The sequence below is a fragment of the Calonectris borealis genome, chromosome 11 (assembly GCF_964195595.1).
Source record: "Calonectris borealis chromosome 11, bCalBor7.hap1.2, whole genome shotgun sequence".
Lineage (NCBI taxonomy): Eukaryota > Metazoa > Chordata > Aves > Procellariiformes > Procellariidae > Calonectris > Calonectris borealis.
Window position 1 is genome coordinate 22,525,465 of NC_134322.1, and position 25,389 is coordinate 22,550,853.

Consider the following 25,389-nt stretch of genomic DNA (forward strand, 5'->3'; position numbering starts at 1 on the left):
TACAGCATTTATGGAGCGTGAGTGTGGGCTGAGCATAGAGGAAAATGTTCAAAGTTCTGTTCTCTTTCCCACCATTGCTGTTCTCCTTCCTCCTACAACTCCCGCATAGGAAGCTTAAGTACCAGCAATATGACAAACATGTATACACTCTAAAATTGCATGGAATTCTGACAGATCTCAGCTAACAGGTAAAGAGGCGATAACTGCTAGCACTGACATTTCAAACAATAGTTTTAATTATGTCGAGAAACAGTTCAAAGCAAGGGACTCAGTGGAACTACTTTTCAGTGATGAAATACACCGAGAGTGTTAACTGTCCTTACAACTTACTACTGTATGAAATCTACTTCTTGTTAAATTCATGAATGAGGTGATTCTCCCCTTCACAATGAGCTGTTTCTTTTGCTGTAAGTACTACTTTAGAGGAGGCAATTGTAAAAACTTGCATTGTAAAGGACAATGCTAGCCTGTGATTCATCCTTATGTTGTAAAGCCAAAGCATTCTTAACTTCAAGTGCTGGAGGTGCTGCAGCTCCCACTGATGAACCTGTTCAGATTGAAAGTTAGATAAACTGTTTCTGCTTATCTATTAGATGGGAAGATCTTCTGTAAATCTAACCTAAACCTGCTTTCCTATCCTTTTAGGCTTTTTATTCTTTTTATCCATGCAATTTAGAGTGGGAGGGAGGGTGTTACCTTCTCATCAGCAATTACTTTCTGTACTTCTCCAGGTTAATTGTCAAGGTCGTTCTTGATAAGTTGCATTTTCCTGGCTGTTCCTGGTGCTTTTCTGTGGATTTCCTTCAGTCACGTTTTCTGGAGCGTGATGTGTGAAACTGGACGCACTTCCAGTTGGGACCAGACCAAGGTTCAGTGGAGTGGAAGGATCACTCAATGTGTCTTGCATATGGCATTCCCATTTGCATCACAAGACAAATGGTTTCTTACAGTAAAACATTTTTGACTCATGTCCAGTGGGATCCTTAATGGTGGTCAGATCTTACATTGCAGGACTGCTGCTTTCCATTCCTTTACTGCCTAAACCAAGTAGTTCTTAGATGTTCTTATTAAGTGGCATCTCACCTACTTCTGACGTCTTCCCCCAGTTGTCAAAAGCAGTATTTTATCTTCTCAAGCACCCACCCCTACTTTTTAGCTTGCTTTGGTTTAAAAGACCCTCTAGCCCATCATCGGTCTTATTTCATTCTGTTTTCCATCTACTTGTTCATGTACTGTATCTCATAAAAAACCAAGCACATGGTACAAGCTACGTTAATGAGATTTTATTTTTGGTTATGAGGCCCTTGTATAGGGCAGTATTAAAAGCTTTACTAAAATTAGGAAACCTGTGTCTGTTCTTTCTTCTCTGGAGTCACCTTTGGTTTTTATTAACTTTATAGTAGCAGGTCGGATTGTCATGGGCAAGCTGTATCGAACCGCAGGTAGGCGGTACAGCTCTGTTCTTCCCGCCCCCAAGCCCTTCTCCATTTTTGAGCACTTCCAAGCAGATTTCTTCTGTTCTTCCCGGAGACTGAAATTGGACTGACTGGTCTGCGATTCCATGCTCTTTCCATTTTAAACATGGGCACTGTCTGCCCTTTTCCATTCACCCATCTTCTACGAGTACTGCAGGAGTTGAATTAAAACCAGCAGCTTGACACCCCCAAACTTTCCAAAGCAACCTGTGATCTGGTTTTAGAGCTCTTCCCCAAGACAGTTTATTGCTACAATCATCCTTTTTTTTGTATGGTGTATGTGATGGCAGGAGCTCCTTCCGGTCTTTTCCATCCACCTGAGCTTTCTGCCCACACCAAATTGTGCTGAGGTTGTTCGCAGAAACCCACCAGTGGTTAAGGTGCTGCTCCAGCTGCCGGAGCCAGGGGCTGAATGTGCAGATCTACTATCTGATACTGCACGCAGATGCTGGAGGACAGCCTTTGTGTGTTTAGTCAAACTTAAAATAAGCTGTTTATCTGTATTTCATAATGATTGTAGTGACTTGTAATTTTTTTTTTTTCCCGCCAGTTAATGCAAGAATATGAAACCTGACTTGTATAAAGTTGGAGGAAAGAGAATGGCTGTTAAAACATAATTTGGGAGTTATCAAAGCTCCATATCCAATTAATATCCAGTTGTTCAAATCATGATAATTATCTGAAATGTTATTTGCGTGCATTTAAAAATCTTACTTGAGATGTTAAATTTATTTTCACTCTCAGTTAAACACTTTTTTGATGTCTTGTACTACATGGTCTTTATTTGGTATTGAAGTAGATACAGTCTAAACTAAATATAATTTCAACCTGGGTTGAGTGTCTGTATCCATGTCAAAACTTGAAAGTATTTATCCCCTAGTAAGAGGACTACTGTAGACTTTTAAAAATTCATGCCCTGTTGATAAGCTTGAAGCTTGTTTGGGTCATCTGTGTGGTTGAAGTCACCACTTACGCACTGACGCAAACTCATTCAAGAAAAAAAGTCAGTAACTTTTGAAGCTGTGAAGGGTTCTTCATCATATGTTGTCAGATTCTGTAGATCTCTGCTATAATTAAGAATGGGAAGTTTTTTGAAAGCAAGATGTTTTGGGTTTTTTTCCACTGTTCACGTTCGGAATGCAGTGGAAAACAACACCATCATGCCAGCGTAGTATTTCGGCTGCTGGAAGGTGTGTATGCATGGGGGAAAGCGTGAACAGTGGGCTCTGATCCTGGGGAGCAGATGTTGAGTAAATGCGACTCCAAATGGCACATTGTTAAAGAGCTGTGGGACAGGAGAGCCTTTATGCTTTTCTTAAAGGCTTTGGTGTTGGAACGGGGTAGGAAGGCAGAGATCTCTGCTTTGCAGACGCTTTTGAAGGAGCGAGGAAGAGGCATTGTGTCTGTCTTGTGCTCTTTGGAGGGGTAGGTGGAACTTCAGTATGTAAGATGGAGTCTCAGGGACACAATGTTTGTATCAACTGTGTTAGCTTTTGATATCAGGTTGGAAGCCTTTTGATATATCAAAGAAAAAGCAGGGGCAGGGGCGTTCTGAAAGAACAAGTTTTCTAGATGAGGAGGAAGGTGCCCAAGACAGTAGGTGACTAGCTGAATGGATTTGTATCATGAGACCTTTTTGTAGAGGAAAATTAGATCATAATGTCCTGTTCTGATTTGAATAAAGAAAAAAAGAGAAAAGGTCTTAGATCGCTCTAATTCGTATAGGCTTGTTTTACATGTTTTAAAATGCCACATTAATGAATCTATTGAGCCAAAGTGCTACTCAGTGTAAATACTTACTACTTCCCACACTTTGTGAATTATTGCTAGCTTTGAGTACACGTAGGGGTCATGGTGGCTCTCCCTAGAGCTTGTGCATTTTTTTGGAAACCTAAACTAAATGCATTTCCTATCAGGCATATTGAAGACATGAGAAAATGAGAGGAAGGGGAATATAATGGACTAGAAAAGGAGAGATGTGAAAAGATGCCATCAGTCCAAAACTTTTAGTAGTAAAAGTGGATGAAAAAAGTATTTAATTCTGGGAGGTTGATAAAACTGACAAAGAATATATTTTAATTAAAAAAGAGAAAATTGAACTTAAATGCCTAGAAAGAGAGCTTGACAAGGATTTTGGCAATGTGGTAGGTTCCCAACAGACATCATGGCAGACCAAAGACAGACTGAAATAATTCGGTGAAGGCGTACAGCAGGAGTTTGAAAACACAGATGCTTGGGTGCACTTTTAAAAACCGAGTAGATGCCATATATTTGACTGATCACTTTTGGAATATTTTTTTTGGTCTAGTTTGTTAGAAAAGCTTTGTGGTAGTTAACTAGGATAATCTACCTTAGCAGGTTCAAGTTGTAAACATAGAAGTATTTTAATTCCTGTCATATTCATTCAAAACTCCTAATAGTGAATTAAGTGATGCTAAACTGGTTTAAATGCAGTTATAAATTGGAGTTTAGCTGCACTGTTTCTGTTAGTCTTGTTAAATTCATTACAGCAAGCGCTGTAATGTTAAGAAGCTCTTGTCTTTCCGCGATGCTAAGCACAGTATGTAATGACTGACATAAGTGTTCAAAATATTACATGATACCTTATTGCTTGAGGAAAAACTGAAATTAATATTGCAGTCCAGAGCTTAAAAGAGCAATGAAGATTGCTCTGGAGATGGTTGTGTAAGTTAGGGTGGTTGGCTTGGAAAGAAAAGGAAGGTACCTTGATACAGGATCTGAGATTGTGAAAGACATCATGAGAATTGGATATGGGTGGTTTTGTTATCTGGGTTTTTTTGTTTGTTTTGGTTTGTTTGGTTTTTTTAATCTCAGTACAGTAAAAGATGATTAATAGAACTGCAGTTGAGAAGGACAAAATAAATGCTACGTGGGGATTACTTTGATCTGTGATACATAGCCTTCCATGGCACCATGAAAGCTGGTGTCTTGTCTTGGGCACAAGACTGGCAAGATTAGCCTGGCTGCTGTGTGTGCAAGGATTCATTTTTCCCTTGAATTATTGGTGGGGTGAGGGTAGCCTCGTGGTAAAAATCCATAGTGTTACAGAAGATGGACTGATTTTAACTCCCTGAGCAGGTTAGAATCATTGTTACCAGGAGGTAATGCAGGCTGACAGAGCGAAGAATTATAAGATCCATAATATACAGTTTTGCAGTATGTTGTTGATCTTCTATTCTATATATCTTCAAGCAAGGACAACAAATTTCCGTTTGTTGTACGTTTGATTGTTAATTTCTGCTTGAGGTATTCTAACCTGTATGTACAGATAGTTTGCCTAAAGCAACCTTTCACAGGGATCTTAATATCGTTTCATCCTCTCTCCTTTGCTTTAAGCATCCAAGGTTGCAAGCAGCTGACTCCCACTCTCACATTTTATGCTATTACATATCTCTGTGATTTTTCTAGAAGTGTGATGACATATTAATTCACATTTTAGAGTCTAGTTTGAAATGAGAAAAACTTTTATCACAGTATGTAACTTGAAATACTTCTTAGTTCTGCATATCAAACTAGAAAACTTGTAAAAACTCTGTTCTAGAAGCAAAATCTATGCATACCGTTCTTCGGATATTGAGGAGCTTTGCAGGAGAATCACTTTCTTTCAAAATTAAGGTTTTTACAAGTGGACAAAACTTTTATCTCAGCAAAATTTCGTAGTTGAGTCTTAATAATAAAGTGCATGCTGGGGCGTTGTGTAAGAGAAGAAGGAAGTCTTCAGCTTCTGGATCCTTGCTGGTGGGGATGCCTGAAGTTTCTGAGACCTCAGCAGATGTTGTCCTCTGCCACTTCAGACTGTCACCCCATACCACTGATTTTTACAGTCCTGTGTAATCTTTATTTAGGAAGGGAGTGTTATAGCAGAAAAAGATTGAGAACTATTCTGATGAGGTTTGAGGAGGGAGTTAAGAGGTTGAGATCAAAGAAAGCCAAGAATAAATTACATGGAGGAAATAAATACATATATGTATATATATGTGTATATATATAGCAAGTGTGCTGAATTTAGTATAGTAAGAAATATGGTAACAGGATATACAAATTGCCGTTTTAAGCCAGATAATCACCAAATAAGCAAACTTTTATACTGCACGTGATGCGTTATCCTGTGTTTCTTGAGTTTGTAGCTGAAGACTTTCAGTGTAGGCTCTGTCAGGCAGCTTAGTTTACACTTGTGACAGATTACCGTAATGACTCTAGGAAATAAATAGGAAGCTCATAATTTGGAGATATTATTTTATTCAGTGTTTGCATATGGTAAAACAAGTTCTGCAGCAAGCTTCTTCCTCTTGTTGCGACTGCCGGGCTACATAAACAGTGAGCTCAGCAGTTAGTTGCTGTTGAGGCTTACCGCTTCACTAGAAGAGAGTTGCCTTGGGGAAGTGTTTTCAAAATCCCAAAGCAGCAGAACATCGAGGTGTTGCGACTCAGAGCTGCTCTGCACCTGGTCTTTGGATGTCTCCTGGGTGGACTCTTCCATATTTATGTATATTGGGAAGCTAGGGCTTGCCTGGTCTGGGTTTTTTTTGTTGTTGTTTTTCCCTCCTTCATTTTCATGCTGGGAAAAGTCTGGCAAAGTGAGCAGAGCTGTTACTGGCTGCTATCCCATTAGAAAAAAGTGATTTTTATTTAACCTAATGGTAAAATCTGAGTGTGTTTCAGGTGTGCTGGAGGACTTGGTGCCGATATTTCCAAAGGGCAGGTGAAAGAACTGTCTTTGGCAGTTATTTGAACAAATAGACATTTTAGTTATACTTGGAGAGCTTTTCTTTTGTACAGTTGCTCTAAATCTACTCTGAGAGAAATACATTCAGGTTGCTGCTCCCTTGTGCTTCATTTCCCTTTAAGAAGTGGTATATTTGGTGCCTGTTTGGTCCCCATAATCTAGAAACTAACACTGCCAGTTATTTCTATCTTATTTCATTCAGGGTACTTGCCCTTTTGGTCTTACAAGCTTCCCCCTTTGCACAGGCCTGGGGATGACCATTGGTCTCTGGTTTGACACCAGTGTTTTCAGAACTGCCAAAAATAGTTGCATTTCACAAAATTGTCTTCTCTCTGTTCTACTATATTTGGGTTTGTGTTTCTGTTGATGACTAGCACCTATCATATAATGCTTTATATCGCGTTCACCTTTGGATTTCCCCTTCAGGTGTAAGTGCTATCACCTCTGACCCTTGTACTTTTAGCAGTATTTGAGCTTTTTGTGCCAATTCTTTTTTTATGCAAAAGGGTTGCGAATGATGCTTGAGTACCTGGCTGTAACCATCTGGTACTGTGAGAGTTTTTCAGCTTGTTGTCAAACGTGACAGTAGTCTAAATGTTTTCCATTCCTTCTATTGTGTTATTTGTGTTTAGATTGGTTACTGTGCAACTCTCCCCATTTTTTCCCCTGTAACTTTGACAGAGAGGACAGCGTGTGGTAATGCAGCGTTCCCTTCTTGGCTGTTTTCTTCCAGAAACAAACTGCTTGAAGTGGTCGGGACTGTTTGCATCTCTCCATGGTTTTGAGGGTACTGAACCTAAGACTTAGATATACAGTATCGATGGTTTGCTTTCAGATTTAATTTGTTAAATTTTTAACTGACAGGTTTTTCAGCACTTTGCTACAAGTTCTGTAGTGCTCAGTAGCAACGTATGGTCTCACTTAAGGGTACAAGATAGATTTAAGCAAAGCTGCATGTTTTGGGTCTCAGACTCCCAAAGCTCTTATTTTTAGCAATACAAGGATCAATTTAGTGACCCCAATCTTCAGCCATATGGAGTAAGAAAAAATCGGTTTTGGTTTCTAAGAAGGGAACTAGTTGGGAGAACGGAGCAAAAATGACAGGACAGAGAGAAATAGCTTTTAAGGAGCTATAAATAATGGCCAACGCAGGAACTGTAAAAGGGCATGGGTGAATACCATACTGCTTAGAGTATTCTCTTTCCCTGTACGCCTCCATCTTCATCTTCTCAAATCTTGCTTTAAGTAGATACAATAGGGTGTGTGGCTTTTTAGTACACATAAGTGTCCGTGAGTTATAGTTGTTTGTCAGTGGCCTGCATTCACATTTTTCAGCAAAGCATTATCACACTTTTTTTTGTTGTCCCTTTATTTATGCTCCTTCTAGGCAGCAAATTAACTGCAAAGATGATTTATCCTTTTAACAGCACCTACCAAATGTTAACCTGGCATCGGCTGCCCAGTCAGTACCAGTACGAGTGTGCCTCATCCTGCATTGCCGCTGTCCTGTTTGGGGGCCTCAGTGTGACAAAAAAGTGGATTTATAGTTCCCAAAGGGTTTTCCAAATATTACACTGTCGTCCTCTTTTTGCAAACTGAACCAGAGCTCTTGCCTCTTAAAGATGGAAAATTACTAAATAAAGCTTTTCAGTTTCTTTGTGGAAATGCAGACTTGCTCTAAGATGGCAATGAAAACATCACCTCTGGTTTAGGAAAACCCTCAGCAGCAAACTCTTGAAGGCTGGCAGAAGATCGCTACGTTTGCCCTGCCCTTGCATTCCTTCCACGACCACCACTGTTAAAGGCCTGGTACAGGATAAATTCTTTCAGTGCTTTCGTCTGGTCTCTAGTAAGGTATTTAAAAAATATCTTTTAATGCTGTTGTAAAATGACTGCACAATTGAATGAGGTCTTTGGTTCAAGAGCATGTGAAAGACTTCTTAGTGTCATCATCATGTTAAGTATGACAGCTCTTTAACAGTGCTGCGATATAAAGTAGTTGAAGTACCTTTTTCACTTGAGTTTAAGGAGATGATTCAAATTAATTTTTAAGCAAATTGTTTAGGTCGCCATTTATACTCTTCTCAAACACCACAAAATCTCTAAAGTGTAATTAAACACTCTTTTAAATATATCTCAGCTGTGGGTCTGGATCCCCTGGTATCTTGAGTAGGCTGGACTTGAGTTCTCCTAATGGTTCAGGCATGCTGGATCTTGCCACTGACTTCTGTGTAGTACATTTTTTCTTTCATATCTCATCAGTTTTATGGTGAAGTCATCTCAAACCCTTGCCTTTCAAGCTTCTAGTTTTTACTCCTATCAAGCTATCTGCGTAAATGCATTGTATCAGTGATGTGGTGGTACTGCTGCTGAGTTCAAAAAATCAGAAGAATTTCCGAATTAATGTTTAAAGACTGCTGGGGGCTTCACTTCTTTCATTCTTGTAGAAGCCTTATAGCAGATACAGTTTCTTGGGGTTTTTTTCCCCCCTATAATTAGTATTGGTAGCACAGTGGTGTTGTTTTGTAAATTTTCTTTATACTGAACAAAGGAACAGGTTTCTGTCAGTATTTTATGTCAGCTCCCTTTTATGCTGCCTACTTGAAGAGTTCAAATCTGCTTGGCCCTTAATTGGATTGCTGCTTTTGCTGCAAAACAAATAGGAGTAGGGGAGCCTTTGGGCAATCAGCACAGGAGAGCTCCAGGTTGTGTTTAAAGCTATAAGGCTGACTCTCTTAGCTAGAAAACCCAGAAGCTCAGAAATGGACCCCTTTAACCACGGCTGGCATTTTTGGGGTTTTGTTGCCCTTCAGCACATAATTTCTGTGAGGCATGGGGACAAAGTCAGGACATCTCAGTGGCTCAGTTCCCTGTGATGGGGAACCTTTGGCTGCAGGACGGTGGTTTCTGTGTGTGGGTTAGGATGCACAGTGTGGGTGATCACCAGTTAGGCTTGCATTCATCTTGGCTGGTACTGAACTTGAATTTCATCTCATAAATAGCAATATTTGATGCTGTAGAGGAGCTGCCCTCAAGTTTATTTTTGTACTAATAATCTAAGCAGTGTCAGTAGGCCATGTGAGATCAAACCTCCGGTCCAGGGAAGGATCCGATTTATGACGTAACCCTGATGCAGCTGTGTGTACTGGCACAAAGCGGTGGGGAGGGCAGGGCTATTTCTATTGGCATGTCCTATATACGAGTGGTAAGTGTTGGTAGACAGCTTGATGTGGATGTCTGAGTTAACAAAGCCTTCCTGTGGTCAAAGGCATGTTCTTAGAGTAATAGGCACGTCAAAACTGGGAGAAGCTGAACTGCGCTGTAGAAATGGCTTGGGGAAAAATATTATTCAAAAATGCAATTTGGAACAAGCATCTCTTAATTTGCAGAGGAGTGTAAGTCTGGCAAACAAATTGTGGCATCCCTGCTACGTTTTAATACATTTTCTTCCTGCCTTCCTCTTCCCTGTAACTGGAATATAATACGGTGTTCTCCTGGAGAATAGCCTGTCTTTGGGTGTCCGCTGCTGCTTGTATACACTGCGTAGCTTGTCTGACCAGGGAGATCAAGACCTGACCTGCTAGAGATGTGTTTACTCTGAAGTTAGCAGTGAGTAGGCAGTAATTCTCTCCAGCTATGGAGGGTATAAACTTTTGAAGTAAATAAAGCCTCCCTCCTCTAACCCCATCTCCTGCAGTGGGGCCAGCATTTTACATATTGTTATTTGGCAGGTCTTGCTCTGCTAAAAGTTGAACTCTGATTTACGTTTAAAAATGTATTGTACCTAAAATGTATTGTACCTTCTGCTAATAGGATTTCTTTTGCATATAGAGGGATTTTTTTTTGCTGAATGACTTGTTCTCAGCCCTGCCTGGGATTGTGTGACCTCTTACATAATCCAACAATTCTGTAAAGGGCATTTCTTTTAAAAGGTCGGTGTATTGAAATGTCCTGCTTCTTCCTCGCGGATGACACGGAGCAGCTCGTACTTCTGCAGAATGCATGAAGGGAGAAAATAGAGGTTTGCCATTCAGTATGTGCTTCCTTTATGCTGAAGAGAAATGTAATCAGTCTCCTTTCAAACGTGTTTGTTGGATCAGGAAAGGTCAAAGCAAAATTGAGGAGTACTTTAAACCTTTAGCTCTCTAATGGCAAGTCTGAGGATTTTAAATAACTAATCTCAACACAAGATATTTTTTGTTATTCTCACCAGCATTTTGTAGTGTTTTCAATAGCTTTAGGGTGCAAATCTGGTGGTCTTAAAAATTTTTGAGATCTTTAGCATGCAGGCTTCTGTTGCTGTGTTAATATGTGAACACTGAACAAATTTAAATTGCTGTCTACTGTAACTCAGCTTTTCAGTGTTGTGAGGCGAATTCCTTCCTGCTTATTTCCAGGGAATGGGTTCCTAGTTTTTAACAATTTTTCCCGCCTCCCCCCCGAATATACACGAGCTTTTCTGCTCCTGTGTGTTTTTGCTTTAGAGAAATTCTTGTATGTTCCTTAGCTACAACAATAATATTTCTGTAGTGAGCTAAAAAAAAACAAAAGGAGTTAAAACTAATAAATGCTGCCTTGCTTATTTATTTTTTCTCCCTGCATGGATGACTATAAGTCTTTTGTCCCTAAGTTGTGCCAGGGAGAAACATAAACAGAAAGAAAAGGAGAATAATGCCTGCCTTTTCTGAGATGATGCAAGCTTAATCTTTGGAAACACCTTAGAGAAACTAGTCTACAAATTCTCCATGGAAGGAAATCTCTTGTGATAAATGCTTCTTGATGCGTTCAAACCAGCTTCCTTCTTTTGAACAACCAGGCGTGCAAAAGCAGCATTTGCTACACAATTGTATAGCCTTAAAAAGGCTTTGCGTAGCATCCTGCGCTACGCCAGCGTCAGGCAGGCAAGGGTCCCAGCTCCTTCAGGTGATCAGGTTGGGTGCCCGATAGCAACAGCCAGTTTGAGTGTTTGTTCTGTACCTGTCTGTAGATAAGGGTATTTTTTGCCTTCAGATTAGAATAGTTTATAGCTCAAGGTCTTACTAGAGGGAGAGTGTGGCTACTTAGTGAACCTAATTACCACTTATGTCTGCTTTGAATCCTTAATCAGTTGACTAGAGAATGAAAACTGCCTTAAGTCACTTGACTCTTGTATCAATCCTACAGTGCCGAGCCCTTCAGTTTGTATCAGCCCAGGGGAATGTTTTCTAGCCATATATGTAGCATTCAGGAACGTGATGATGACAAACCTCTTTGGGATTTTAAGGTATTTTAATATTAAGACTGGCTTGTGTTCTGCTGGCGTTGCCCTGAGTTGAGATGTGTGTCCTCTGTGAGGACGGCTTGCTGATTTCCTGGAATCGCACAAATGGTTTTGTCATCCACATTCATTTAAGTCATGTTATGTAAGTTGGTGGTCTGCACGAACTGGCGAATGAAGTTACCCAGACTTGCCTTTTTTAAAGCATGTGATTGAAATGCCACGTAGCTAAATATAATTCTGTTTAGGATGCGTCTTCTGTGCTACTTGCGGTGTACGTGAGCTACTCTAAAGATGGCTAGGAGTAGTTCTTGATTGATACCCTTTAACAGTTTCTTTGAAATATGAAGAAATGTGCTTTTTAAGGCACTGAACAAAGGGATGCACTTACTGTTGATCTGGATACCATTAGTTGTTTCACAGGCAAGTTGATGCGTGCTTCGGGCTGATCAGAGCTAGCTTCATAATGTCTCCGTCGATCCATTGTTTACTTGGAGAGTGTTGGTCCGAGCGTTACAAGCAAATGAGGGATTTTCTACACTTCCAATAGAAGAGAATGCTTTAATATCATGTCTGCAGTGATATTTAAAAATGTCCCTCCAACCAGGATGTCCAAAGCAGAGAGAATCACTTTAATAAATAAACTCAGGGCAGAGAGGCTTGGAGCTTTCTAGTTTATACTCCTTCAGTGCCTCTAAGCAGATGGGCTTAAAACAAAAAGCAGACTTTCATAATGAAGAAGCTGTAAATTGAAAATAGAGCTTGCACTCAGTGGAAAATGAGCTATGACAGGGACTGCAGAACACACTTCAGGGACAAGCCTGTGTAAAAATAGCATCTTTTTACCCCATGTCTGCTCCTCATGTGACATCTGAATAGTTAGTTTATACTGTAAAACACTGCTTTAGTTATCAGCACTTTTAAGTCCTTTGCAGAAAAATATAGGAGTCAGTCAACAAAGTGAGCAATTAAATGTTGATATCAAGGTTTGCTTACTGTGGAATGTATTTCAGGTTTTTTTTCCATCATTTTTCCAGTAACTAAGTGAAATACCAAGTTTCCCAGTTGTTTGTAAAAGACCTAAGTCAGTGTTCCAGTTACTCCTTCGGACTATATACCAGAGAACTAGAACAACTTTGTTCTTTCCAGCTAAAGAACTAGGAAAAAAGATCTGCAAACTCCTACACTTCAAAAGGTGACTATAGCTAGCAGGCTGACGTCAACATGGAGCCAAAATGAGGGAGTAGCTACTAATTTCTTGTTCTGACTATTCTTTTGCTGGATATTTCAGACTTGGATCTATTTCCATGTCTTCTACCTTCCGGTATCAAACATACAGGTATGGGGTTGTTGCAAAAGTAGAATTGTAAACACTGTCCACAACTCATGAAATCATGTGTGAATGGGAAAGGTGCCCGGAGAGAGTTTCTGAACCCAAACAGTTTACATAATGAGAATATATTTGGGGTGAAAGTAATTTCCTGAAATTGGAAGTGTGTATCTGTAATTGCTGTGACATGCCAGAGTCTTTTCTATCCAGTAATGTTTCTATGAACCGTGCTTTGATGTATTTTTTCAGTGAATTTTGGTTACTGAGATCGGTTTTTGCCAATAAAAGTCATCATGCAATAATAATTGCACTTGAAAGTCATTGCAGTGTGAAGTTAACCATTGCTATTTTTTATTCAGAGGAAACTCTTGAATAAAAGCATCCATGGTGTGAATGTATGTGGGGAAGATGAACGGGCAGCTCGAGGGCCTCAGCCTGATCTAAGGGTTGCTTTAGGGGGGAGGCGGTTGGACCAGAGAACCTTCAGAAATCCTTTCCAGTCTGAATTCTCTGATTTGTAACCCAGAAGCTGATCGATGTGTCCTTTCTCCATCCATCTGTGCAGAGAAGTGTCTCTTGGCTACGTGGGGCATATTCCCAGGATGGTCTCGCAACAGCGAAGGCTCTGAAACCATTTACTTAAGGACTCTCTGAATTTTACTTCAGCAAACAAATGAAATGACTTTGTCCATAAATCTTTTTGCATGTCAAACTAAGCAAGTTTTCTAATGCACAGAGAAACGAGGAATGTTGGTCTGAATGCAGAAAATGTTAATCCTCATGTCTGTGGACCTGGAGAAAGTAATTCTCAGGTCTCCCTCTCTGTGAAATGAATCTAACGCTACATCATGGGTTCATGCATTTTATATGATGCTCTCTGGGTAATGTTTTCCTCTGTAGCAAGTCATAACCTACCTTCAGCTATATAAAGCTGCAAGATGAGACTGCAGGAATTAATTTCATGTATTGCTCCAGTTCTGAGTATGCTTATAGACAGTATAGGCTCATCAGAATATCAGATACAAATGTCAAAGTGCTGCTTTTAAAGCTGCTTCTATAGTTGGCTAAAGAATGGGGCAAAGCAGACCAAGAAAATTAATGCCAATTTTTTAGTTCATGGAACTGGTGTGGTGCATTTAGGAGTCCACAGCCAAAGGTGGTCTGACATGGCACAGGATGGTTACCGGTGCTACTCAGCCAAGAGGACAAGGGAGTGCTCTGTGAAACTTAAACCCATCTCTTATCAGTGAAGTGACTAAGACGAAACCCATTTCTTGGCAGTGGTATGGTTAAAATCCATGCTCTAGTGATAATTAAGAATTGAAAATCATCAAACCTGCTAGATGATAGGTGAAAACAGGCAGGATGTGTTAGTGCTTTCCATGGAATTGAGGTGTCTTCACCCTTCTCCTCCAGCTGGCATGTCAGCTGTCCCTTTTTTGTAGATTTGACTAATTTCAAATTAGTCAAATTGGTTTAGTAAAGGTGAGCATTGGAAAGAAACTAAACATTAATTAGGCTGCCTTTTTTCCATCCTAAATAAAGTAAAAATGCAATACTTGGACAAAGTGATGGTGGTTTTTTTCTGCCCTTAAAAAAATTATCACTTAATTAACACCCTTCAGTGAAGAATAAAAAGGTGTTAATTAGGCAGAGTACCAGTTTAAGTAGCTCAGGTTTTCAAAGCCTGGATGATGGGTGCAGTGGGAAAATGAAGAGGGGAGAGGAGGAGGGCAGCTTCTTATTGTAGTTTTCTTTGATATTCTCATGCAAGTTGTAAGTGAGACTGTTGCCATGTAATAAAGGTGAAAATAAGCTAAAGTGAGGGCAGAGCAAAGCCAGCTGAGAAGCACTTTGTGGACTGCCCGAGATCATCTGTGCCTTTGTATTTTAACGAAGTCTTTTACAGCTAGCACTTAGCTTCATCCCCTTTCCTGAAACTGCAATCTGCCTGATCGTTCCTTTCCTGGTGTTCCAACCACACTTTGTACCCCTGAGTTCTAGTGTCACGACCAGACTCAACTTGGAAGAAGGTGATTGTCTCTGAGACAGTACAAATGCAGCGTTTCAGGAGCACGTGAAGTGTTTGCATCTGGTTATATTATATTCTTCGCTTTTGAATCCTCAAACTGCAATTTTTTGTTAAAACTTTCTTCAACTACAGAAGATCAAGTCATTTATCTCATCGCTTTGAAGCATGTGCCAGTGGTGGTAAAGCTTTGCTTCATTTTACCTGAGGGAGAGCCTAGGAAAAGCTGGAAAAATTAAAAACAAACAAACAAACAAAAAAACACACAAAAAAAACAAAACCCAAACAAACAAACAAAAAAAAACCAAAATAAAAAACCCAAACAAACAAAAAAAAACCCAAGCAAAAAAACCCCAAACCACAACAACCCAAACCAAAAAAACCCCAGACTGCATAATCCAGAGTACCAATTAGGGAAAAGATGTGAAAACAGTTTAATGAAGAGACCTCACTGAAAGCTTCAACCCTCATGCCTGTTTTTGGTGGCAGAACATCGATACCAAGGGTGATGGCATTTGCTAGAGTAACATATAAATATCTCATCTGGAGCATTTTGGATAAATACTGGTCTACGGAACATCTAAAACTTCACTTTGGCAAAGATAGTTGTCTTTTTCTTATTCCATGTAGGAAAGGCATTCCTGAAGGCATGTATTTACAAAAATTAATTACACTATATTAATAAGGAAATTTTTTAACAGGTTTTCAGAGACAAAGGGAAACAAAAAAAGGGCTAGCTTAGCTCTACTTTATTCAGTCTATAAGTGGAATTGCAGGCAAAGCTCCCAAACAATGTACAGAAATAAAATTTCCAGAACTGTGCTAAAAGCCTGGGAGCAGTGGAGAAGCAGTGAAATACAGACATATGGTGAGCTAACAGGAAAAATAAGAAACATCAGCCTCTTGCTGTTTACATGATGGATTTCATGGTAAATACAGACAATCTGTAAAGCATTCGTCCCTAAGCACTATACATTTTATCTGTGTATTGTGGGTTCATACAGAAAATCAGATTTATCTTTGCACTAGCTTTGCAGACTCTTTTTCTGAGCTTTGCACTGTTTTCTTTCTTCATATAAGTGGAATTCACCACAAGATAACGATAGGATCAGGATAGGATAGGAGCATTATCTTGCTTGACAGAGATGTGCGCTGCTTTGCCCCTGACTGTAGAATTGCTTTGTTACAGCTATATTCCTTGTGGTTGAAAACATCCTTGGAAATACGTTGCATTTCCTTCATTTGGGTCACCTTTGTATGTTCTTTGTATGCGCGTGTGCCCTGCTTTGAACTGCTCTGATCAGCCCCTTGTGCTCTTGGGCTTCATAGCTTCTTGTTTCCGATCTTTGCAGGCTCTCTTTTCAAGATGGTCTCCTCTTGCTCTTTGATGTTGATGGTCTTGTGCTTGTTTTCAGCTTTAATCTTCATGCTTGTTACAAATAAAACCTAGAGAAATTAGTTTGTTCTATGTTGTTAGGGTTTTTTGCAAAACCTGTATTTCATTTAAACCTGGCTGCTTCTGTCTTTCTACCAGACTGGTATAACATTTCTTTTCCTCAGCTAGTGCTTACCTACATTTTCTTAAGGCAAAACCTAGCTTTATTTTTTAAACCCCTTTCTTTAGACCAGACTTTAACTTGGGAAGATCAATATTCTCCCTGCTTTGCTTCTCCAGTGCCATTGGCATTGATTCTTTTGCAACCTAGTGCATCTTGTGTTAAATTTCAGTAACAAAAGGATATTTAAATCAATAACGCAATCATTTCTGCAACTCAAGGATGGTTTTTGTCAGGTACTGCTTTCTTGAAGTGGTAGATCGCTGCTAGCATATTTTGTAAGAATTGTTGATCTCTCTGTCAAGATCCTTTTTTGTGTGTTCATTCTAGCAAGTGAGGAAGTTGGAAAGCTCTGGTCATTGCGATACTGGTTTTAAGCTATTCAGGAATTGTCTTTTGTGTCACTTTTTCATTTGGGCTCCAGCCAAGGTAGAACACAAGCTGCTCTACAGGCTTCAGAAGCTGGTCAAAATTATAGCTAAATATTTCCATGCGCTTCTAATATGTATAAATTTCTAGTTGTATGCTATATTTAATCCTACAGTTACATGATCACGTCAGCAAGAGGGTAAGCCGTGTTTCTTCTCCCAGAGGTACTCGGTTACTGACTCGTCCCTGGCTTCTGTCAGTGGGGGGAATAGCTGCAGTTGGAAAGGGTGCTGCTGCCGTGTGAAGTTGGAAGGGGTATTGCTAGTATGTAAAGCTGCGATTCATTTATATGCCAAAGCTGGAATTTAGTTTGGCTTGGCCTCACTTGCTTTTGGCCGACAGGTAGCTCATAAATATTGGCAGAAGAAAAGTTAATCTGAAAAGGTGTCTTTCATTGATAAAGCCTCATTAATGAAAACAGGTTGCTCAGGAGTGGTAAAGCTAAGCTTTTACGCTCATTTAAACCCTCCATCTTTAGGTTTCTTGTGCATTCTCCTCTTCTGAACTCCAGATTTGTTTAATATGGAGCTTTTCCAGCTTTCTGGCTCAGGGAGTCTGCTGTACATGTTTCTCTTACTGCATATGGAAATTTTTGGCTGCCCTTTTGAATAGCTCTTAGCTTCTCCCCCACGCCCAGTTCAAGTGCACCTGTCTTTCAAAATGCTTTTTTTTTCCCCATCTAGATTTAGTGGTTCTTCACTACAGTGAAAATTTTAGCATACAGATTTTTGCAAATGTGAAGAGCCCTGCTGTGCACTGGATTTCATTCATCTTTGGCAGAGTTTTATGTAGAGACTAATTTGTTTCTCTAATTTTAGAGCATTAGTCCATTGCTTTCCTTACAATTGGTGGATGAGATCAGATCTTCAATAAATAAATGTCACTTCAGAAGTGATTTAATATTATTGCCACTTGTTCTTCGTTCTGTCCTTCAGGCAGACAACCATCAATTATTAACAAAAAAAAAATTTGGTTGGAAACGTAATAGTGTACTTGAATAGCTACACCTTCTGGACCATCATGCGTTCTTTTTCTTGCATTCTAGTACATCATGAAAATTTGTAAAGACCTTGTGAGGGATATTTAACAATAGATTTGCCCTTGTTCTTTTATGCATGATAGCAATTAGCCTTTTTTTAAAAACAAAACAAAACAAACACAAAACAACACTCTTTAATGAGGAAAACTCACTGTGTAACAGAAAAACTTATTGATGCCTATAATGAAGTAAATACAGCTGTCAATACTATGAAAATAGAATAAATTACAATATTCACAAGAATATTCATAACACTTTCTTGAAAGCACTTGAAGGTGCTTACTCCTATTGTACTGGACATTAAGGATTCACTTAAGACTTGGGCTATTCTGCTACTTCCCCTGGGTCTATATGATCTTAAGGTATGATCTATGGATTATTGCCTCCTTCCTCCACCCTTCCAAGAGCTTTGACCTTTGTGAGCTTTCGAATGTTGGCTGCAATTTTGCTCTGCTATTCTGTACGGGGCTGACACTTGCAAGCTGAAGCTGAAAATCATTCTTGCAACCAGTGCTTCCTACAGTTTACACTTTGGAAATAAGGCAGCTATAAATTACAAATAAGAGCAGGTTTTCAGTTTTAAACAGGTATAGTATAATCGCTTTAAGAAAACCTTGACCTCCTGGCTTGATCTGTTTGTATTTTGATATGTATTTGGTCTTTTGATGCTCCTGTCTCTGGAATTGTGCAGAACATGGTAATAACAAAGCAGTGAGTACTGTGCTTGGAGAAGACCAAGTAAGGAAACTGCTGGGCTCTGAAAGCCTCTTATGTAAGCAATGAAATCTGTATAGTGTCATTTTGTTTGGTTTTGAACAATTATGGAAATCACTGACAATTGCCAAAAAGCAGTACTTCAGTTTCCAGACTCCTGTTGTGTTACAGGGAGCATTCTCTGTAATGTTTAGCCTTTTTTTTTTTTTTTTTTTAAAAAAAAAAACATGTCTGCTTGGTACTGGCAGATTTCAGCTCTTTTTGTAGCTTCTGGCTGGATATCTTAATTGGAAATGGCCCTCTGGCAGATGTACAGTAGCTGGAAGCATCGCCTCAACTTACTGATGCTGTTTGATGTATCGCCTTTGCTGTTTTTCAACGACTGAAAATGCAAAACACTAACCCGAGACTCTTGTGTAGAGTTTTTAATAGCACTGCCACTCCTTTGTAATGCTAAGTTTTTATTAATTTGCATGTGGAGGCTTCTCTATCACTTTCATTCCCATTTGTCTTTCCAGGATTTTATTCTAACCTGGAATACCTTTTTAAAGAGCACTTATCTCTTGATGGGGCAGGGAGGGCCACCAAATCCAGTTTTTTCTTTGCCATCATTATGGAGTTATCTGTTGATGACATGGTTACTCAGATAAAGATAGAGGGTTGCATTGAAATTTATCGTAATCTAAGACCTTGTTTTTCAAGAGGATTTGAAACTGATGGAAACATAGGGTTTAAAACTTAAACCCAGAGAATATTTACTGAAAAGACTTTTTGATGCAGTTCTCCAGTTTAATCTTTTAAAATTATTTTTAGGCTTTGTGCAAAAGTTATACTACTTTTAACAGCTTAGTGAATGCAGAATCAGATTCAAAACCAAAAGCTTTTGACAGCTCGTTTTATTCAAATTACTGATACTCCTTTTAATAAGAGGATTTACAGTACTCTTTCATACCACATATGTTTATTGTGTAGCCCCAGCAGCAGTGCAGCTAACAGTTGTTTTAAAATATACAGTTACACCCCTTCATGCCTGCCACAAAGGCTAGGTAAGACGCCTTTCCTGCAGAAATGGTTGCTTAGTAGCCGGGAGGGCTGGGGATACAGGATTGAATTGTGCCTTTGGCTTCAGGGATGCATTTCGCGACAAGGGAGTTCATCACCTTAGCGCATCAGTGTTTAGTGGAAACTGGGAACCTGTAGAAAGGGGATCGCTTTCTGAGCAGTCTTCCCTGGGCTACTGTCATCGCTTTGGCTGTGAGTGGCATTTCAATATTATGGTGGAAGGTAGGGAAAAAAGGCTATGGTATAGGAGAGAGAACCACTAAGATTTGGAAAGAAGCTGGCCTATGCCATGTGCTACTGCTTTAGCCTTCTGTGTCTAGTAAACCATGTCGAGATAGATGCCTCTATGGGAATACAAAGTCTTGTTCAGCATCCCTTGAAATGTGGACAGTCCAGCAGAGCAAGATCATAACCCGGTCTCCTGTGTTACCTCAAGCAGCAGTGTGAAAACAGTGTGATCCTTGTTAACCTCAAGAAACAACAATGGTGGTCTCAGTGCGGTTTGTAACTGCTAGTAATTAGGGCCCTTCTAGTGCAATAGCTTTTCCTCTCTCTCTCTGCAGCAATGGATTATTTGCTGTGGTGTTTCTATTGAGTGTAGAGCTCACCTCCTTTGGTGCTGGAGTACAAGGCTGGAGAATCCTTTTCAAATGAGTTTGTAATTAAAACAATTTCTGAGGTTAATATTTTTTATTTTTAGTGTTTGTTCTTGTAGCTGTTATTTGCAGCTACTGCACAGTGGCTCTTCAAACAGGACTGTGCTGGCAAGGGACAGTTTCTGCCTGTGCTCTAGAGACGCTTGGTCTTGTTTTCTTGCCCAAATGATTCTTTAGAGATGCATCTATAGTGCAAACTTCACATGTAATTGTCTGTCAATGTACAGCTGTTTGTTTCACTGTTTCATGAGTGTGGTCAAACGATGGGCGGGGGGAACGCTATTTAATGAGTGTTCATCAGAAATTTTACTTGGGCCTTAAGTCCACCTTTCCCTCTTCTAAAATCCATTGAATTGTCTTTCAATCCTCTTCCTGAAAATAAGCCGTGAATTTGAGGAGAGGGATGAAACGATCTGAGCTTTATCAGCTGTGTGGCACTCTAACTCTGCTTGCTGATGAGAAGCCCTGCTGCCCAGGGAACACAGCAATACGAGGGGTTTTGCTGCATAATCTGTCTGGCCAGCTGTATTCTAATCTTTTCATTTTCGGGGGGGGGCTGGCAGGGGAAGAGACTAGCTTTAAGGCAACACTGTTTTCAATAGATACCTTTGAAAATAGGATTGAAGGACAACCCAGTATGTCTGTGCCCTTAACACAGCTCTGAGGCTGGTAAGTATTGAAGGATTTCATGTCATAATAAGTATATTTTGGCCTGATCATGAATGTCAGCGTGGCATCTCGTTTCAGAAGGCAAAAATCGGTGATCTGTCGAAGCACCTTTGATGCTGTCCGTTTCCTACCTAACGACACAGTCTTTTGGCCTGTGTGTGTATATACCACTGAAATTCCCTTTACTTTGGAAGGTCGTGAGATTCCTGGAGCTGTGGTGATCCAGCTACTTCAGGAAAGTAGGATGGGGAATTACTTGTATCTTGGGGAATTCCCTGCCTCGGAAGTCCAAAACAGATGGAAGATCAAAGCAGAGCTCGCAATTGCGAGCTGCGTAGGGCAGAAGGTTAGGGTTTTACCCTTTTTCCCCTGTAGATAGGTTATCTAAAGCAAGAAAACTCTTCAGAGAAAAGACATCTGGCCGTGAACACTTACCATTTCCCAATTACAAGGTCCACACAACTGAAAAAGGTTTGAAAACCCATCAGTCTGCTCTGTGGCTTGGAGGTACCTCCTAGCTGGTGTGCATTGCAGCCCGTGGCTTCCCAGGTAACAGCTGCCACGGTTGGATCCCCCGGAGCAGCGAGGATAAGCACTTGGTGCCATGCAGCCTCCCGTGAATACTCTGCTGCTCTCAAACTATCGACCTGCATCCACAGTGCTCCGTGTTATGCTTTTTCTGTGAAAGTTGTATTACTGTAGATGCTAATGTCTTATCTAACTCTTTGTTTTCTGCACCTCATTGCTTTGTTCTTTATGAGATCTTTTGTTTTCTGCCGCTCTGTCACTGCGTTTCTGCTGCCCCTCCCTCTAGCTGGGTTTGTCAAGTCGCCCATGTCAGAAACTAAACTCACGGGGGACGCCTTTGAACTGTACTGTGATGTGGTTGGGAACCCCACTCCAGAGATCCAGTGGTGGTATGCTGAAGTCAACCGGGCTGAGTCTTTCAAACAGCTGTGGGATGGTGCTCGGAAGCGCCGTGTCACCATTAACACTGCCTACGGGGCGAATGGGGTGAGTGTGCTGAGAATAACCCGCCTTACCTTGGAAGACTCTGGGACTTACGAGTGCAGGGCCAGCAACGACCCCAGGAGGAATGACTTGAGGCAAAATCCCTCCATAACGTGGATTCGAGCCCAGGCTACTATAAGCGTCCTTCAGAGTGAGTCCGGCACCCTACAGTAGTGGTACTGTAGTATCTAGAGGCAGTCTAGTGACTCTTACCCTCCCGTTACCCCGATAAAACCCTCTGCTACCTTGTCCTGTTGTTTTGAACCCAAGACTGCTCCTCCGCCTGTAGTGCTGATGTTGTCTGCCCTCTGTGTCTCTTCTCCTTAGGATCAAAGGACTTGGGAAAATCTATGGATCTGTTTTATAGCTTCTGTGTGAAAACCAGCCCAGTGTTGAATTTGTGCTTCTTCCCTACCCCCTTTAGTTTTGTAGTAGGTTTCCAGCCACCCTAATGCTGGCTTCTCCGTGAGTGCCTTTATATTTGATTTCTGTGTTCTTCCCAGGTCTAACTGTTTTATTTTTGTTTCTTCTGTTCTCTTGGAATTTCTCTGAATGCCTTCTCACATGGTTTTGGTTGCATATATGCTTCTGTTCAAATCCTTCCCTTTCAGTTACATGTGATCTTTAATGTTTAGATTTTTCCATGAAGTCATGGTGTTTCTTTTCCTTTCTGAACAGCAGCGTGTTCCTAATGAGTTCTCTGGTGCAGCAGCACTGAACTGATGCAGCTATTCTTAATCCAGCCTGTGAAAAGAGGGGGGGAATATCCTCCCCCAGTGTTGAACTAATAACTTTAGCTAAATGACTTTCATCTGAGAATGCAACTTTTGGCAGCAGAAGAGCTTTCAAAACTAGACAATATGGTTGACCCAGAATTGCTTTTTGTTCTCTATTGTTACAAGACTTTTCTGCATTCAGCTCACTTTTAAAGCAGTCCCAGATGAGTTTGGAAAATTATATCACCAGAGTCAGTAGAGAAGAACCCCGTTCCATTTTGTGCAAGATGCAAAACTCTTGCATTTGCTAACAAGGTGAAGCAAATAGGTAGAGTGAATTAAATCTGCAACGTGAGCCTGCTGCGTGGAGGTACAGGAGAACATGCTTTTTCGGTGATTTCTCAATGTCCTAAGGTGGCAAAGAGTAGAGCATAGGTGTTGTCTTGCTATTGTGCTCTGTGCATAAATAAACCTTTTATGCACCATGTTGAGTTTTGTCTGGGTACAGAAATGTCAAACTCTGTAATTACGTCTCAGTTATCTTTTTGGATACCTTAAAAAAGACCCCCCCAAACTCTCCCTAAAGCGTGGTGCTGCGTCAGCACTGCTGGATCAGAGACCTTCCCTCTGGAAAATGGAAACAGCATTGATACATGTGGAAAAATAGACAGTGAACCCAATGATGTGGATTGACTTGAAAATTTAAGTGACATTGGGTCGTTCAGCTCAAACCTGCTCAGCTTTCAGTCCTAATGCCTGATCCCTCCTTTGTCCTTCGAGGTCCCAAAGGACTCAAGTGGTAGATTGCTTGCATGACCTACAACAGCAAGAGCCAGGTAATTTTAGGAAATAATACTACCTTAAGACAGCTAAAAACTTTGTCCTGTAGGAAGTAATGTCTCCTGGAAATCCCCACTGCCCCTGTTAAGACGTTTAGTTTTTCTTGAGTGTGGCACATCTGTGGTGGTCCCGTGCTCCTTTCTTCGTGTCTAGTCAATTTTAGTAACCTACTGAGGGAGCAAATCCTTTTCCTATGAAAAGTCACCATTTGGGAATGAATTACTGTGAGGTGGTCTCCGTATGGAAAGTGGGTTTTTCCTCTCTCAGGCTGTTGATATGAGTAGTAACCTGCTCCAGGGATTGAAGTTTAACCTTTCATCTTCCTTCCCAGTTAACATCGTCTTGAGGCATCTGGTGCTACTAATTCTGGAGTGTGTATTGTGACTTCATTGCTAAGTGCCTTGTGCCCAGGATAATTCTTCTGCTTTTGTGTTTTATTCATGGGGGGGGAAATGTTGAACAGAATACTTCAATGCTTTTACTCTGTAATATTGTGTATGTTAAGAGATCTGACCAGCTACTGCTTGGGAAGCAGACCACTTGGACATCAAACTGCTGCGTGGCCATGCTGGAAATGGAGATAAGGGATGAAGCAGGTTTCCAAGCCGTCCCTGGAAGATGGGCTGCCCAAAATGTCTCAGATGCCGCGTTGTGCATGAACAGTTTGTCTTTGAAACGAGAGTTTTCTGGCTAAACAGTGTCAGAGTTTCCAGCTGATGGTGGCTGTTTTGCTGCTGGCCACTTTGCACCACTGATCAAATGTATCAAAAGAGCACAACCTCTTTTCGCTGTCCTTTAAATCAGAGTTTGTCTCAAATACCAAAACTTGAATGCAAAGAGGTCAAGTGCAACTTGATTTTTAGAAGTTAGCACCCAAGAACTAGCATCTAGCTTCTATCTCATTCCTAGTTTGGATAAACAGCTTCAATTATGGATGTATTTTTTTATTTAAAAACCTGATCCTACATAAAACGGGCAGTCTAAGTGATGTGTAAAAAAGAGACTCTTCAGCATCTTGCTCTTTCAAGTGGAGATCCTTCTTTGGATGTTGCTGTCCTGGTAGTATTCCATTTGCAGTTTGTCTTCTAGAATTAAATCAGGCTAGGACTGCCTGATTTGCTGCTTTTTTTTTTTTAAATAAACAAATTAAAGTAACATAAATGCAAGGAAAACATGTAAATGAGACTGCAGTTGCCTCCAGTTGCCTTTAAACTGTTTTTTAACCCTAAAACTTAAAAAATTTGCAAGTCGGACACAAAGGCCCGAGCAAACTCCAGCAAAGCAAGTGTGAGACAGCTGTAATTATTTTCCGGACATCACAGCTTAGCAGACACGTAGGTAAGAATAGGTGTGAATTAGCAGAAGTAATCATTGGAGCTCAAGGCAGGTTTTTTTTTGTCTGTTCTGGTTCATCAATGTTAGAGGCTGAAGAGTCCATTACCAACAGAATCTAAAAGCTAGAAGATTACCACTGTCAAAACCCTTCTGGATTAAGTCTTTAACTTTCTGGTTTCTGTAGGGACTAGATTCAGATTTTTTTGTGACTTTTTCCTTGTTGCTAGGATTTGTGTAATGCTTTCTGATGGCAGCATGTATGCTTTCCGTTTCCAGGATCGCTGCAGGCTGATAACCGCTTTAGGTTGCGTCTCAGCACAGCACAGACAGCATCAGCATCTGTTACAACAGCGCTCGTTAGATGCGTTGCAGTCTCTGTTACAGCAGCCTGAAGCCTGTCCTGCCAGCGTCCTCCTTCTAAAAGGAAAACACTGCATTTGTTTTGCAGGCTACAGACTTGAAGACACTGCTTTCATCATCAAAGAAAAATGTTTAAAACAAATCCCAGTCTGATCAGTGAATTC

General features: G+C 40.5%; 1 protein-coding gene across 3 annotated transcripts in view; it reads left to right on the top strand.

The window, feature by feature from the left end:
• The window catches only part of NPTN (neuroplastin), a 61,038-nt gene that overhangs the window by 3,885 nt on the left and 31,764 nt on the right, over positions 1-25,389 (top strand). The window contains exon 1 of one of the 3 annotated variants that reach the window (XM_075160567.1): positions 19,585-22,125. The exons of the other annotated variants lie outside the window; for them this stretch is intronic. Coding sequence (XP_075016668.1) covers positions 21,666-22,125 — 460 coding nt within the window. The 5' untranslated portion in view covers positions 19,585-21,665. Of the gene's footprint in view, positions 1-19,584; positions 22,126-25,389 lie in introns of those variants that run through there. 3 annotated transcript variants of the gene reach the window in all.